This window comes from Poecile atricapillus, chromosome 3 (genome assembly GCF_030490865.1).
Source record: "Poecile atricapillus isolate bPoeAtr1 chromosome 3, bPoeAtr1.hap1, whole genome shotgun sequence".
Taxonomy (NCBI): Eukaryota; Metazoa; Chordata; class Aves; order Passeriformes; family Paridae; genus Poecile; species Poecile atricapillus.
The window spans coordinates 106,771,080-106,786,584 of NC_081251.1; the positions used below are offsets into that span (position 1 = coordinate 106,771,080).

Genomic DNA, 15,505 nt, shown 5'->3' on the forward strand with positions numbered 1-15,505 from the left:
CCACCTAGTGTAGATGCCTGCATACTTCCCTGGGAAGAGCCTCTGCTCACCTATCTCCTGCTGGGTCTGAACTTGACAGAGGATTTTACCTGCAAAATATTAAGCTTTCTAATCCCTTGTCTAATTTTTATTGTTGATTAGGGCAGAATGTATATAGAATAATACTTCCAGTATCACATTATCTTGGTGAATAGGTTGAGGCTGGAATTTGCTCATTAGATCTAGGGGAATATTTTATAATTTGGACATTCCACAACAGCCGTTCCAGAGATGAATATGAAATAATTGCATCCTGTAGTGCAGTGGAGTTAAACTGACAGAATTAAAGCTGACCTTACATGAAATGAAAAGGCCCTGTTACTGAATAGGCCACCTGAGCCAGATTTTAAGTTTGTGTATCATTTGTTTGGAGTAGCTTAAAGTTAAAGAGAAAAGTCAGTTGCGAGTCCTAAAATCAATGTAAGTTAAAGGTGCTTTTAAGTGTTTAATGATTTAGTAATTAACATATTGATGAACATTTGCAACTTGCCTAGGGAAAAAGAACATGACCTAGAAAGGCGCTACGAGCTGCTGAACCGGGAGCTAAGAGCCATGCTGGCTATTGAAGGTAAGAGCAGTGCTGGGGGCTGAGGGGGTAAAAGTGCTCACTGCAGGACAGGTTTGGCACCTGGAAGTGCCAAACGTGGAGGCTCCTCTGAAGCCCATCAGTAATGCTGATATTTACATCACTTCAACTGATAGCACCCAGCAAGTGTGCTGAGGCTGCAATCCCATTAATAAGTTTTCTTAAGGATTTAAAAAAATAATAATTTAAAAATATCCAAGATATAGGACAAAGAAGTAAGGTCTTGTTGCAATAAACTTTGCAAATGAAGTGATGAGGAAGTAGAGAATGTGTCTGGGGTTTACAGGTTTTTGTTGCAGTGGTGCTCTCTTGGCTCTCCTGCGGCATCGTGCTGCTTTTGGTGCTGCAGAAAAAGGAAGGGGTGAGCCACAGAGGAGGCCCTCTTCCTTTGAATGTTTCAGACCTGTTCTACAACAGTAACTCACTGGGGGGGAAAAAGTCTCATTGGTTTTGGTGGTAAAACACTACGTTTGTCGAGTAAATATTTCATCACAAGCACCAGCAGGATTAGTGCGATCCTTTGCAGAGTTTCTCCCTTCTCTGTGACTCTCCCCAGTTTAGTCACCTCACCTGAATGGAGGTAACACTCAGGGGAAGATTGACACGGGATAAATGAAACAATTGCACCCTTTCCATAGGGCTTTCCAGTGAATTGTACAATAATCCTTGGGATGATTCACAATAAAAAATAAACATCCAGATAGCTTAAACCATTGCTTGCATTATTTTCTTATTTAAATATCTTAAGTGTTTTCTAATGCTGCACCACTTATACCTCTCAGTCACAAATGCTGCCTTACAGTTCAAAGATGTTTGCTTTAAAGTTAATCCTTTGGGCTCTGTAAAATGGACCTTTTGTCTAATCAATGCAAATTGATTTTGCTATTCTGTATTGACCTCTCAACCCTTTGACTGTCCATGGTAATTTCTTTCTTCACCTGATAAGGTACCTGATCCATAATAAATCAATTCTAATTAGTTTGGAGACTTCACTGGGAGCATAAGTTTGTTGGAAAAAAGCAGCAGGTTTCAGGTAGCTTTTTCATATCTCTCCATCTGTAGTTATATTTTTTGCATAAGACTGTCTTCACTATATTCTTGGATAATCCTGAGTCATAAATATATACATTGCTTTTTGCAGAGACAAGCTAGATTAATTTGGAATCGTACTGATGAAATATTTAAAACGTAAAATAATCTAAAACTAGAGAGAAACTAAGAGATCCTGGATTTAAATCTAAACTTCCGATGTTTAATTGCCTCATACATGTATACTGCCTTGGAATGTCCTAGCAGCAGCCTTTGAATGTCTAGCAGCTTGTGCCATTTACACATTGTCTGGAACAAAAATGTTTTTTAATTTCTTTTTGTAAGTTCAGAGAGGGATGCCCAAACTCCAGAAAATGATCTTTTTTTTCCTCTCTCTCCTTTTTTTTGTCTTTTTTTTTTTTCTGATTTTTTTCCTTTTTTTAATATGCTATTGGTAATATGGTAAACAGAGGTTTAGGAAGCAAACAAAAGTGGTGGAGAATTTTGGTTATTTTGGGGGATTTTTTTTATTTTTTATTTATGCAACAAAGTCCTCATTTATCATTTTTGCTCTCAGTGAGATTATTTGTTTTCTATAACTTTTAACAGTTATCTGCTTTTACCCAAAAAAATATTAAAGGAGAAACTCTTCCAGGAAAACACCTGTGAAAACTCAAAATACCCATTTGTGGCATCTCGGCTCTCGATGGGTGCATCAGTGTTTAGTGTGTTCAGACGATGCAAAGATGCCGTTTTTGGGAAGCACTGCTAAAACCACACCATTTGCAATGTGATTTCTCTGGAGAAGCAGGGGCTGCTCGGCCAGCCCAGCACTGTCGGCTCCAAAGCCATTTAGCCGATTGCTAATGAGTGCTTGGGCTCTCTGAAAGAGTTGAAAAGACAGATCTCACTTTTGCCAGCACCAGTTCCAAAACAGAAGTATAAGGGCAGGAAAAAAAATCCATATGTGTATATATACACACGCACATATATATGTGTATATATATATATATGTAACAGGATGGGAGCGGTTTGTTTGCCTAAAAGAAAAGCCGAACGCACCAACCCAAACTGGAACTTTAAAAAGTCTTTGAAAGGTGGTAATTACTGTTTTGGTAAATTGCTCTAACTCTTCCACGCGTGACTATGCTGTTTTAAAATCTGTCAACCAATTTACTTAGCTGGTTGATGACAGGGAGGGGGGAAAAAAGGAGAGAAAAGCGCTTTGCAGAAGGTGGGAGCCTGCTGATGGCAGATAAAGGCGGCTGTGCCGTGCCTGCTTGGGCAGCGTGCGGGCAGCGCTGGCGGCCGGAGGCGCTCCCCGTTAGGATGTTCAGTGATGTGGAGACTGTGGCTCCTTCCCGGCCGCTCATCTGCAGGCACCGGGAGCTGAATGGCCTCTTGGAGGGTTACGGCACTTCACGAGGAGCACATGAATGACCCAGGGTGGTAAAAAAAAAGGCATGCTCCCCCCCCTCCCCCACGGAGCCGTAGAGATAAGAAAGGGAGAGTTAACGCACTGCCTGCTCCCAGCTAGAAAGTGTTCCTCTTGGACTGGAAACCCCTCACTAACAGGCCAAAGAAAATGCAGGTAAACGGGGTCCCGTTTTCACCTCTGCACCTCCCCGGGTGTCCTGCCTGGCTGTTTGGAGCCAGCTGCTCCTGTACACAAGGTGTTGCTTTTCAGAGCCTGGTTTTTACTGCGGCTGCAGCCGAGTGCCGGGATGCCTCACTTGCAGCTACCTTTCCTCTCACTCCTTTCTTTTATTTATTTTTTTCAGTCGAGTTTTAATGCCTCCTTAGAAAAGATAAGTTCATTTTTGCACACCTTGGGGTGGTGTGTTCATTTTCTGCCCAAGAAATGGATCTTCTTTCGGATTTTGTACATCTTGATTTATTCTTGGCTTATAGTTTGAAGTGGGTGCTCTTCTAAAAGGATTTATGCATAGGTTCACTATTTTTGTAGTTATGGTTTATATGATAAGCTTTTTATATTTAAAATCAATATGTAATCCTGTGGAGGAGCTTATCCTCTAAAACCCCATTTGTAAATCTATTTTAGCTTTGTTACACCGCGCAGCCACAGTATTCCATAGATTGATTAGGTTCAGCAGCAGAATCCTATCAAATGGCCTGCTCTGATGATGATGCAAACTCTTTCAGGATTGCTAGTTGACTGGAACTAAAGATAAGACCTGACTGCAATCCCCCAATGTGCTCTTTACAAAACTAGTGTTAATTTTCATCAAAGTGCCAGGCTTATTTATTATAGTAGCAAGGTTGAAGGTTTTACTACGAGAACTTTCGACCATTTCTATTAAAGCATTTCTATGGGAACTGGACGTCTGTTTGCTCAAAGTAATTATCAGTTTAAGCAGTGGGGGAAAAAGGAAAAAGACAATATGAAGTCAATGAAGATGAATAATTGAAAACATTTCTACTTCAATGTGAATTTAGCAAACTCTGTCATTTTAAACTGCCCGTCGCAAGTGGTGGCACGGGGGCTTTAGCTTTCAACACTTTTAGCTCATATACAGCCTCAGAGCTTAATCCTATTTTTGTCCAGAGTGTAGCTTTTATAACAGTATTATTCTGAAATCTTCAAATTAATCACAGCCCATATTGTAGCTTCCCAGAGCTGCAGTCAGCCTGGGTAACTATATGTGACAGGTGTTACAGGTAATCCTGGCTTAAAAGGCACAACAGGTAGGAATCAAACTTCAGCACAGTTGCTTTTTTAAACATAGGGATGCTTCCCAAAACTGCTGCCCAGCAGTATTTTGTTGGATAAAACAAAACTGCAAGGCAGTCACCTATAAAATGTTATTCAAATACTTAGAGTCAGTTATCCTTTTAACCAATTGCTGCTTGACTCTTTATTTATTTTGCAGGGAGGAAAGGCAGACTCCTTTTCTAGAAATGGAAGTAAAATTACAAGGGAATATTTCTGCCAGCAGGTTTTCCCATAGTGTATTTCAAACATTAATAATAAGCAAATGCAGAAAAAACAAACGAACAAAAACCAAAACAAATACACAGTTTTGTTCCATGAAATCCTAATAGGACATTATTTACTTCACAAGGTTGTAAGATAAGCAACAAAACGTGTAGCACTTGGGAAGGGACTTAACAGGGAAAAATAGTGAGGGACTGAGCAAATCATAAATACTGAAATATTCTGACTTGTTTGCTCTTTCTAAAACTAAAGTTGCTGCTGCAACTGGAGAACAGGGGATGAACAAACAAACAAACAAACAAACAAGCTTTAAAAATAAGAAGTGAAAACCATCAAAATTGCAAAAAAATATATAAATTCCAGGAGGGGACAATGGATTTCAAATCTGTTTTCATCCAGAGCCCAGATGTGCCGGGGAGAATGAGTCCCAGCGCAATTCCCAGCAAAGCCAGGGGAAAGTGAACCTGGAAGTTGGGGACCACGTCTGGGGGGAAGCAAACAGCCTTGAAATCCTCTGCCATGTGTCTCTCCTTTTCTGTCTGGATTGCTGCCGTGGCCCTTTTCAGGACGGTGTTGTCATGCTGAGATCTCATTGCTTGTGAGGGGCTTTATTTGTGGGGCAAAAAGCTCCGGTTTGGGGAGGCTCTGACTCGCAGAGTGGCAGAGCAGTGTGTTTAAAATGGGTTAAAGTGAAGGAGTTTTGACCAAAAGGAGCAGAAGGGGAAGCAGTAGTGAAAATCGAGAGACTGCTCCAAGAAGTAGCACCTAAAAGGCTGCTACCCAAATTAAAGCAGCTTTGTGGCAGGAAAAAATGGCTTGGATTACCAGTAATTTTGGCTGCTAACTCCACTTCTAATCTGTGTACACCTGAAAACGGTGGAGGGGAAAGGACACATTTTAAAAAAATAAATATATAAATGAAAAGAAGGAGAATTAGGAAAATAATGAGAAAAATAAAAACTGTCGGGAAGTTTGGGCAGTGCCCTGCCAGGCTCGGGGAAGGGCTCTGGTGGCACCGCTCCGGCCCCGCCGCTGCCTGCAGGACGCGGCCGTGCGGGCTCGCTGCTCGCAGCCCCTGCACACACGCGTGCCCTGGCTTTTCCTGCGTGCCCTGGCTTTTCCTGCGTGCCCTGGCTTTTCCTGCGTGCTGCTTTTCCTGGGGCTCGCTCGTGGGCCCGGCTGCCCAGGCAGACGGCGAGGAGGGCGCGATAAAAGCGGTTACACATTCCTGCCTTTCTGCCGCTCTTCCAACCTTCATTGCATGATGATGCATCTAATTTTTAATTTGTAAATACAAGGCTGAATTCCCTCTAGCACCACTTGCTTTCATAAAGCTTCTGAGCAGTTTGCTGTCTTGAATAAATTTGGCTTTGGAGGGGGGTCAGGGGGATTTGAACCACCGCATTCTTGCGGGGTTTGTGAAGATTCACATGGTAACCGGTGGGGAGCATTGTTCGGCTTATCTGAATAAGCACCAGCCATGTGAGTTTTAACATGATCGCCCAGGGCAATGGAGAGCTCGGGTGGGTGGGGGAGAGAGCCAAAAGGACTGCACCCTCTCTCCCCTTCGCCTTCGGGAAGCGCGGCCGGGGAGGAGGAGGACACCGCCGGGCCGGTGGCGATGGCTTCTCCCGGTGGTTGGTTGGGGTTTTTTTTTTGGAGCTGGTGTCCTCTTTCCCTCCCGCTCCTCAATTGTCCTGCTATCTCCCTCATAATCTACTGCTCCTGCTTTTCATTGTTTACCTTCTTAATGAGGGAGGCGGGGAAGGCTGGGGCTTGACTGACAGCGACAAGCCCTCACGGTCTGGCTGGAGAGCCGGAGGCTGCGGGCGGCCCCGGGGGGCTGCGCCGGGCCGGGCTCCGGCCGGAGGAATCCCTTTGGGAATAGCGGGGCTGCCCGCCCGCCGCTGCCTGCCAGCGCCGGGGCTGGAGGAGCCCCGCGATATTCTGTAGCAAGTGTATTTTTACTTCAAAGTGGGAAATGCTAATTAAGCGATACCTGCCTTTAAAGTTAGTGCGCAGCATATGGCGCGCTGTGTGAGATTCCTCCGGCCGCTGAGAGCGGGCGAGGAGCGCGCAGAGAGGAGCCGGGCTGCGGGAGCGGGCATTCCTCCGGGAGGGCAAAGCCGGCCGTGCCCGCCAGCAGGCACAGACGTGGGGGAAAACAAAACAAATTTTACACTAAAAAAAAAAGGAAAGGAAAGAAACCCCCACCCAAACGACCCCAAAATCTCTGCTGCGCTCCCCCAAGCCAAGGGGGGCGAAACGCTGCCAGGCTGCGCTTGTCCCCGAGGTAGCTTCGCCGGGGAGAGGCCGGGTCGGGCCGGGCCGGGCTGGGTTGGGCTGTACCGGGCCGGGCTGTGCCAGGCTGGGTTGGGCTGGGCCAGGCTGTACCGGGCTGGGCCGGGTTGGGCCGGGCGCGGGTTCCGGACGGGCTGTGCCGGGCGCTGGCGGCCGCCGCTCTCACCGCCGCTCTTGTTGTGCTTCTCCCGCAGACTGGCAGAAGACCGAGGCGCAGAAGAGGCGAGAGCAGCTCTTGCTGGACGAACTCGTTATTCTCGTTAACAAACGGGACGCGCTGGTCAGGGACCTGGACGCCCAGGAGAAGCAGTGAGTCGGGCAGAGGGGGGGTCCCCGCCGAGCCGCCACGGTCCCCGCGGAAAGTTTGGTCCAAGTCCGCGGGCGCCGTGGCCGTGGGGAACTCGGAGGCGAGCGGGGCCGGCGCGCATCCCGCACGGCCCCTCACTCACCGCGCCTCCCGCCGCCTCTTTCCGCAGGGCCGAGGAAGAGGACGAGCATTTGGAGAGGACCCTCGAGCAAAACAAAGGCAAGATGGCCAAGAAGGAAGAGAAATGCGTTCTCCAGTGAGCGGCCTTCCCGTGGCGGCAGCGAAATCGCAGCGCGGCTTTCTTATGTTCTTGAAATGCCGACATGAGACTGGGAAAAACAAAAACAAAAAAAAAAAAAGAAAGAAAAAAAAGAAAAAGATGTTTTGAAAAAAAAATTAAACTTTTTTCCATTTTCTTAGGCCAGATCTAGGCTGCGCCGGGCCCCACTCCGTTGTTTTTTGTTTTCCATTCAAGCGAACTCGCGTTGTCCCATGATTTCCGTGTGGGCTCAGCTCTCCTGCCGAAAGCGTTGGAAAAGGAATCGCCGAGACCCCTGGCGTGCGGGCGATGCCGGAGATGGGCGGAAGGAGGAGAAGAAATAGTCTGTCCTGGTTTCTGTAGCTGGAGGAGGGCTGAGTTTTGAAATAAAAATGTTTTTGTCGTAATAGGATTAGAGAGGGGGATATAGGAAAAAAAAATCATTGGGAATGGTTTCATCTAGTCCTGCCATATGTAATACTTAATAAGCTACCTACATTTTATAGTTGGGTCAGATCCACCCCAGTTATTATTAAAAATGTGCTGTATTTACCAGTGGTTTATTACATCAGTTTTACATTTCCCCGGGAGTAGAGCCGAGCTGCTCTGGTTTACTCGGGGGGCTTCTCCCCCAGAGCTGGCACAAAACCCTGGGAGCGGCTGCGAGCGGAGTGGGGCAGCCCGGGACAGAGAGCGGCCCGGCCCGGGACAGCGCGGCTCTTCCCAGCCGCGTCCCCCCGCGGGCCGGACCGGACCGCGCCGCCCGCTCCGCGTTATTTATTGCGCCCGGCCGCGTTCCCCACCGCACCCCGCCCCGTCCGTGTGCCCCCAAGCGTGTCCTGCGCTCGCATCGTCCCTTCGTGGAGCTCGTCTCGTTTATTTATTACAACACCGAGTCATATATAAAATTTTCAATAAAACCCGAATCTTTCTTACCGTAACTGCCGCTTTCCTCTTTACCTGGGAAACTCCCTTCACCCTTCCCGCTCAGTGGGCCGGGGAGGGGGCTCGGGGGGCGGGAAGGGACCGATCCCGGCGGGGGGGGCAGCGGGGCTCCCCGTCCCGGGCCGCCCCGGCCGCCGCCGCTTCGCCAACGCAACGAAACCCACCGGCCGGAAAAGTTTTTCGTTTGATTGTAATAAAACGCAACTCGGGGAGGGGGAGGTAAAACTTTTCCCCGCGGGGCCGATGCCGCCCGCCAGCGGCGTGGGGGATGCGCGCAAGGAACGCGGCCGCGGAGCGCGGGGCGGGCGGGAGGAGCCCGAACCCTGCGGGAGGGATCGCGACAGCGCCCGCGGCTCCTGGTGCTGCCCGCGGCCCGCTCCGCGCTGCCGCTCTCGCCAAAAAAAGTCCCCCGTGGAGCAGGGAAGCGCCCGGTTTTGTGCGAGCGGCCGCCGGTGCCGTAGGATGTACCGGCCTGGGGAACCGGGGGCTGCCCCGGGGCGCGCAGGTGGATTTGGCCCCGTGCTAAGTTTGGGAAGATGCGCGGAACACCCCGGCGCCGAGGGGGCTGGGGCAGCGGGCTCCGCCGTGCTCTTCTGCCCTCCCGTAAAAACACAGGAGCTGGGAACGGCAGGAAACACACTCCGAGGGCTCCGCGGCTGCGGAGGGGAGAGGCAGCAAAGCCCGCGGCGCTGCCTGCCCGGCCGGGCACCGGGAGCTGCTGAGCCCCGAAGCGCGGGGCTGCCCTTGGGGCGAGGGGGGCCGCGGAGGGGCATCCTCTCCTCCTGGGGGTGCCGGTGTTTGCCTAGCGTTTAAAGCGAAAAGAGTAACTCAGTCTTTGGGCTGAGGGAAAAGTTAAGTGTGTGTGTCCCCCGTCCTTCGCCCCCAGCCCGGCAAGCCGGCCGCAGGAGGCCCCCGCCCCGCAGCCGGAGAGAACTGCCCCTGCCCTTCTCCGGGGCCGGGGTCGCGCAGCCCGGCCCCCCCGGCCACCCGCAGCTCCCGCCCTGCCGCCGACCTTACCTGGGCACAGCGGGGAGGGCGCCGGCTCCGTCCGGCAGAGGGAACGGGGGATCGGAGTGGCCGGGACCGTCACCTCGGGGGGGTGGCGAGCCCCGCGCCCGCCCTGCCCGCAGCCCCCGGCCGAGCCTGCGGGGAGGCGTCCGCAATTGGGGATTGGGTAACCGCGGGAGTTGCGGGAGGCTTGGGGGGGGGCATGGATACTCCCTGGTGTGTGTGTGGGGGGGAAAGAGCCTCGGGGGGGCTGCTGCCCGCCAGGAACGGGGCTGCCCCGGCGGGGCGAAGTGATGGGAAGGCGGCGGGGGCGGGGGGAGCGCAGCCCGAGCCAGGAACTGCCCCGGCAGGGCCGGGGCAAAACTGGGGAGAGGGCCTGGAAGGGGGGAGAACTGCCCCCGCAAACTCTTCCTCCTCCCTCCTCCTGCCTTTGCTTTTTTTTTTTTTTTTTTTTTTTTTTTTGTGAATGGGCCGCGGCGCCTTTCTTACGGGGAGAAGTGCCCGTGTCTCTGACTTTTGCGGGAGAGCGGAGGAGCTCGCTAACCTCCTTCGCTCTCTACTCATCGGCTCCCTCCCGGCCGGCTTAGACGTTTCCCTCCTCGAGCAGGAAAAAGATTTGAAAAGAATGGAAAAAAACTCCAACAACAGCAAAATAAAATGGGGGGGAAAGTCTTCCCCCGGGAGACCGCGCTCCGATCGGGGCCGGCGGGCAGCGCCTTTGAACATTAGCTCGCTTTCAGCTCCACTGCAATTAGAGGGAGTTGATTTGGGGAGACCAACAAAAGCCGCGCACCGGAGCCTCTTTAGAGGTCCGGGGCCGCTCCGCCGCCTGCGCGGCCGCCGCGCCCCGACCCCGCCGCCCCGAGCGAGGAGTGGAGCCCCGCGGAGCGGCGCGGAGGGCCCGGTGTCACCGAGCCCCTCTCCCCGCCGCTCCCGTGCGGGCCCCGCCCGCTCGCCCCCCGCCGTGCGTAGCAGCCCCTAAATTCGGGGCACGCGGGGAAAGGTGCGGTCGCTGTAGTTTTATTGGGATTTTAAAGCGCAAAGTTCGGGAGAGCCCGCGGGCATCTGGATGGGGGGACCGCGTCACCGCCTCCCCTCCCCAGGAGCTCCCTCCGTGACGGCGGAGGCGGCGGCCGAAACTTTTCCTTCTGTCTCCCCGGGCGGCAGGGACGCGCAGGGCGGCGCGGAGCGGCGTGGGGGGCATCCCGAGGGAGGGGGCAGAGCTGCGCGGGCCCCCCCCCCCCGCCCCTTCCGCACTTCTCCAACAATTCCCACCACCCGCCCTCTCCGCGGAGGTTGCGCGGGGCCCCGCACGCCCGCCCCCCGCACCCCTGGCTCCGCCGGCCGGCGCTCCGCGGTGCCGGGGTCGGTGCGCGGGGGAGCGCGGAGCGGCGCGGGGCGGTGCGGAGGAGCCGTCGCCCCGCGCTGCCATTGCCCGGGCGGCTGTCAGTCAGGCGGGGAGCGGCCGGGGATTGGCGCCGGGCTGGTTACGCAGTTGCTTTGCGCGCACATACAAGGGTAGGGCCGGGGGTAGGTGATCAATCCTCATCAGGGCCGCGGCTCCATCGCCCCGACAGCGCGGGCCGCCGGCAAGGTAACGCGGGGCACCCCGACAAGTCGGGGGTGCGCGGCTCGGCTTCGGGCAGCGCCCCCCCGGCCCCCCTCCCCAGCCCGCCTCTCACCTGCCTGCCCCCCTCTCTCCCTCCCTCCCCCCGCCGCGCCCCCTCCGCGCCCCCCGCCCGCTCCGCCCCGCGCTGCCCCGCGCAGCCCCCGCCGCCGCCGCCGGGCGGGCGCTCAGTCGCTCCGCAGGTGGCCGCGCAGGTGAGGCGGGCGGGGGCGGTGGGCACCGCGCTCACCGACGGGGCGGGCGGCGGCGCCGGGACGGAGCGTAGCGGGCCCGCGGCGCCGTGGGCAGGGGTGGTGAGCACGGCCGGGCCGGGGCCGCCTCGGGATTTTTTGCTTCTTCCCTCTCTTCTCTTCTTCACTTTTATTTCCCCCCCTCTTCCCCGCTCTCTCCTCCCGGGACGGGCCCGCTCCGCCGCGTCCCCGACAAAGTTATGCAACGCCGGGTCCTGGCGCTGCCACCCGACCTGCGCCCGGCCCCGGCCTAGGGGGGCACCGCGAACCCCGCCCGGCGCCCCCCGCCCCGCGGTGCCCCGCTCCCCCGGCTGGGGGGGAGCTCTCTCAGCCTCGGCAGCGGGGGCTGCCCCCGGGGCTCGACGGGGCCGCCCGGGGTCTCTCCGCTCCTTCCTCTCCTCCGCCTTATTTTGCCCCCGAGCCCGGGCGCTGCCGGGTCTCTCGTGTCGTGTCCCCCCCGCCGGCCCTGCCGGAGCCCCCCGGGCGGGCCCCGCCGCCGTCCCGTCCCGGCTGCCCGCGCTGTCGCCCGCTCGGCTGCCGGCGCGCTCTTTTTTCCTTTTCCCCTTTTTAACTCTTATCCATTTCTAATTAAAACGTCCCCGTCTGCTCGCTTTTAAATTAATTATACTTCCCTCCTCTGATACCTCCTTTTGATTCCTAATCCAATTATCTTTTTAAATAATTGCTTTATCTCTCCCGATCGCCGGGCACTGTTGCCGCTCGGCACTTGAGCGCGACTCGCCTTCGTTTAAAATAAAATAATAATAAAATTAACAATCGGAAGCCGCCCTGGCGGAGCCCCCGCGCCGGGTGGGCGCAGCCCCGCGGGAGCCCCTGGCAGCACTCGGGCGGCGAAACCTCACCCGCTTCTCTCCGCTCTCTCCCCAGGCGCTCCGGCCTCGCCTCTGCGCGGGGAAGAAATCCGCCTGTTTCTCGATCCTCGTTGTTATTTTGATTTTTTTTTTTCCTTCGTTTTTATTTTTCTCTCACTTCACCTGCGATCTCTCGAGGACCTCGTGGCGGTGACGGCGGGACGGAACGAAAAAAAATCCTTTCACACCGACTTTGTGCTCCGTTTTTTAATAGTCGTTGGCTTTAAAATCTTTTTTTGCCTCTCGTTTGGGTATTTTTTCGGGGGCTCTTTTTGTCAGTGGTTTTTTTTTTTTTTTTTTTTCCTTTCATTTCCCCCTTCCCCACACCACACTTTCGATTTGATTTTTTTTTTTTTTTCCCTGCGGGACTTTGGAGGAAAACTGTCCGGCTTCTAGCATGATGTCTTACCTCAAACAGCCTCCTTACGGCATGAATGGGCTGGGGCTCACGGGCCCCGCCATGGACCTGCTGCATCCCTCCGTGGGGTATCCGGGTGAGTGCCGCGCACCGTGGGCCCCCCAGTCCCCCATCCTCCAGCAAGCGGAGGGGGAAAACTTCCCTCCCGTGCGGGTTTGGAGGAGCTGGAGGGGCCGTAGGGTTTAGGATGGGTTGTGGGCTGGTTGTTTGCCTGCACTCCTGCCTGGGGACATTTGGGTCTAGCTGAATTTCCCCCTGTTTCACCTCTGGGGAGTCTTCGTTATCCCAGGGATATTTAAGGATAAAGAACTTTGAAATTGAACAAAAAAAAAAGTAATTAATTTCGACACAACGAAATCTCCCCGTAGTTCCCGCTGGAGCCAGGCCTGACCCTTCTCCAGCCCTGTGCCCCTCGCCCTGCCCGCAGCGGGACCGGGTCCGGCAGCCGTGGGTGTGCGGGGACACTGCTGCTCTTTGGGGTGCGCCTCAGGCCCCTGGCCCGGGGTCACCGGGGCTCCCCCGGTGCCGGGGAGTGCGGGAGGTGCGTGGGGGCCCAGCGTGACCGGCGCTCATCCCGCAGCCACCCCGCGGAAGCAGCGGCGGGAGCGCACCACCTTCACCCGCTCGCAGCTGGACGTGCTGGAGGCACTCTTTGCCAAGACCCGCTACCCTGACATCTTCATGCGGGAGGAGGTCGCCCTGAAGATCAACCTGCCCGAATCCCGAGTCCAGGTACCGGACCTGCGTGGGGGAATCCTGCACCGCTGTGCGATGGGGGATGCAGAACCACCCCAGCTCAGCGGGTGCTGTGCGGACCGGCTGCTCCATCCACACTTATCCCTGTTTCCTCGGGGCACGGATGCCTGGGGGTTCCCATCTGCTTGTCTGTCCCACTGTGGGGACATTCGGCCAAAGGAGGGAGCATTTATCTTTTATTTTTTATGCTCTTGTATTACTTTCATTTTTATTAATATTTTTCTGTCACCCTCCACCTGCTCCAGGGCACAGCAGCCCTACCACCTGGTAGGTGCTTCCCAGGGATATTCCCTTTGGGCAAGGGTCAATGGATACCCAGGGGGGTGGGATGTGCAGGCAGCACCCGACACAGGATTTGTCCCCCAAATCTATATTTTGTCACTGTGCCAGGGACATGCACGAGCTGGGACGCCGCAGCCTTTGACCCTGGCCATCCTTGCTTTCGGCAGGCTGCGGGGCGGCCGGGTTGCCGGGCAGGGCTGGGATGATATTTGGGGGTGTGAGGAGTGCGCAGTGTTGGTGTTGGTGGGCGCTGGGAGAACCGGTGCCAGGGTGAGGGTGGCTGGGTGCTCGCAGGCTGAAGAGCCCCTCCTGGGGCTGTCTGGGGCCCCGCTCACCCCGCCACGCTCCTTGCTCCCCTGCACCCCGTTTTCTCCCCGCAGGTCTGGTTCAAGAACCGCCGCGCCAAGTGCCGGCAGCAGCAGCAGAGCGGCAGCGGGGCCAAGAGCCGCCCGGCCAAGAAGAAATCGTCGCCCGCTCGGGAGAGCTCGGGTTCGGAGAGCAGCGGGCAGTTCACGCCGCCGGCAGCGGCCTCCAGCTCCGCCTCGTCTTCCTCCTCCAGCTCGGCCTCCTCAGCCCCGGTGGGCGCCCCGGCCTCTCTCAGCACCCCGGCATCGTCCATCTGGAGCCCGGCTTCCATCTCTCCCGGCGCGGCTCCCGCGGGGGTGACGGTGCCCGAGCCGCTGCCGCCGGCCGCCGCCTCCTGCATGCAGCGGGCCGGCCCCGCCGCCTCGGCCGCCTCCGCCTCCTACCCCGTGTCCTACAGCCAGGGCGGGGGGTACGGCCAGGGCTACCCCGCGCCGCCCTCCTCGTCCTACTTCGGGGGCGTGGATTGCAGCTCCTACCTGGCGCCCATGCACTCCCACCACCACCCGCACCAGCTCAGCCCCATGGGGCCCTCCTCGGTGCCGGGCCACCACCACCACCACCCGCTGAGCCAGAGCTCGGGCCACCACCACCATCACCACCACCACCACCACCACCAAGGTTACGGCGGCACGGGGCTGCCCTTCAATTCCTCCGACTGCCTGGACTACAAGGAGCCCGCCGCCGCCGCCGCCGCCTCCTGGAAGCTCAACTTCAACTCCCCCGACTGCCTTGACTACAAGGACCAGGCGTCCTGGCGCTTCCAGGTCTTGTGAGGGACCGGTCACCATCCACCCCCCCAGCTGCCACTGACCCCCGACCCGGGGACTCCCCACCGCCTCCTGGGCAGGACTCTGGCTGCTCCTCCTCCTCCTCTTCCTCCCTCTTCGTTAGCAGTGGCGATGCCCTGGGGAGGTCCTGCCGCCCCCATCTCTACTGACTGATATTTATTTGCTTCCTGCACCACTCCACCAGGTTTATTATAATTATTATTTTTTTAAACGCAACAGAAGAGGAGTTTAAAAAAAAATAAAATAAAAAAAAGGAAAATTAAAAAGCCTAGCGTGTCCCCTGCTGCCCCCCGGGCAGAGGCGCAGGCTGGCTCCTGCCCTGCCAGTGCCCCCCCAGCTTTGTGCGGGGACCCTCAGCCCCTGCGGGTGCGGAAGCCCCGGCTCGCCAGTCCTGTACAGCCTCTTGCCGCGGGGAGCGGCGGGAATGATGTAAATACTCGGTCCGTTCCAGTGACCACGATTATTTTTAGTTGATGCTGTTGGGTTGGCATTTATCTAGAGTCTAACATGGGACAGAACGTAAAAAAAAAAAAAAAAGAAAAAGAAAAAGAAAAAAAAAGAAAAAAAACTTTTTAAATTTCAATTTTCTTCCCTAAAAAAAAAAAAAAGAATATTTCCCGGTCTCATGTCCTCCGTCCATCCTCGAGGGCTCTGCACAAGCTTGGCTGTGCCGTCCTGGGGCTGAGGGTGAGAGGGGAGGCAGCAGCCATGAGAGGTGCCCAGAAGGGAGGCAAAG

At 55.4% G+C, this 15,505-nt stretch overlaps 2 protein-coding genes across 14 annotated transcripts in view; both read left to right on the plus strand.

Moving 5' to 3' along the window:
• The window catches only part of EHBP1 (EH domain binding protein 1), a 207,987-nt gene extending 199,569 nt beyond the window's left edge, over window positions 1-8,418 (plus strand). For all 12 annotated transcript variants that reach the window (XM_058834762.1, XM_058834763.1, XM_058834764.1 and 9 more), the window contains 3 exons: window positions 534-607; window positions 7,106-7,220; window positions 7,388-8,418. In XM_058834762.1, the coding sequence (XP_058690745.1) occupies window positions 534-607; window positions 7,106-7,220; window positions 7,388-7,478 (280 nt within the window). In that variant the 3' untranslated portion in view covers window positions 7,479-8,418. The remainder of the gene's footprint in view (window positions 1-533; window positions 608-7,105; window positions 7,221-7,387) is intronic.
• Window positions 8,419-12,556: 4,138 nt separating this feature from the next.
• On the plus strand, window positions 12,557-14,754 carry OTX1 (orthodenticle homeobox 1). 2 transcript variants are annotated; one of them, XM_058835884.1, is made up of 3 exons: window positions 12,557-12,653; window positions 13,119-13,309; window positions 13,996-14,754. In XM_058835884.1, exons 1-3 carry the CDS (start codon window positions 12,557-12,559, stop codon window positions 14,752-14,754), a joined length of 1,047 nt encoding a protein of 348 aa, XP_058691867.1. The 2 variants fall into 2 exon arrangements, with proteins under 2 accessions (XP_058691867.1, XP_058691869.1); XM_058835886.1 differs by having other exon boundaries at window positions 13,158-13,309.
• The last annotated feature ends 751 nt before the right edge of the window (window positions 14,755-15,505 follow it).

What these genes read in the sequence shown, in the direction of transcription:
- OTX1 (XM_058835884.1), top strand. Translation starts at nt 12,557, where the DNA reads ATGATGTCTTACCTCAAACAGCCTCCTTACGGCATGAATGGGCTGGGG. An exon ending in TCCCTCCGTGGGGTATCCGG is followed by an intron (nt 12,654 to 13,118) that starts GTGAGTGCCGCG and finishes GGAGTGCGGGAG; the next exon opens with GTGCGTGGGGGCCCAGCGTG. An exon ending in TGCCCGAATCCCGAGTCCAG is followed by an intron (nt 13,310 to 13,995) that starts GTACCGGACCTG and finishes TTCTCCCCGCAG; the next exon opens with GTCTGGTTCAAGAACCGCCG.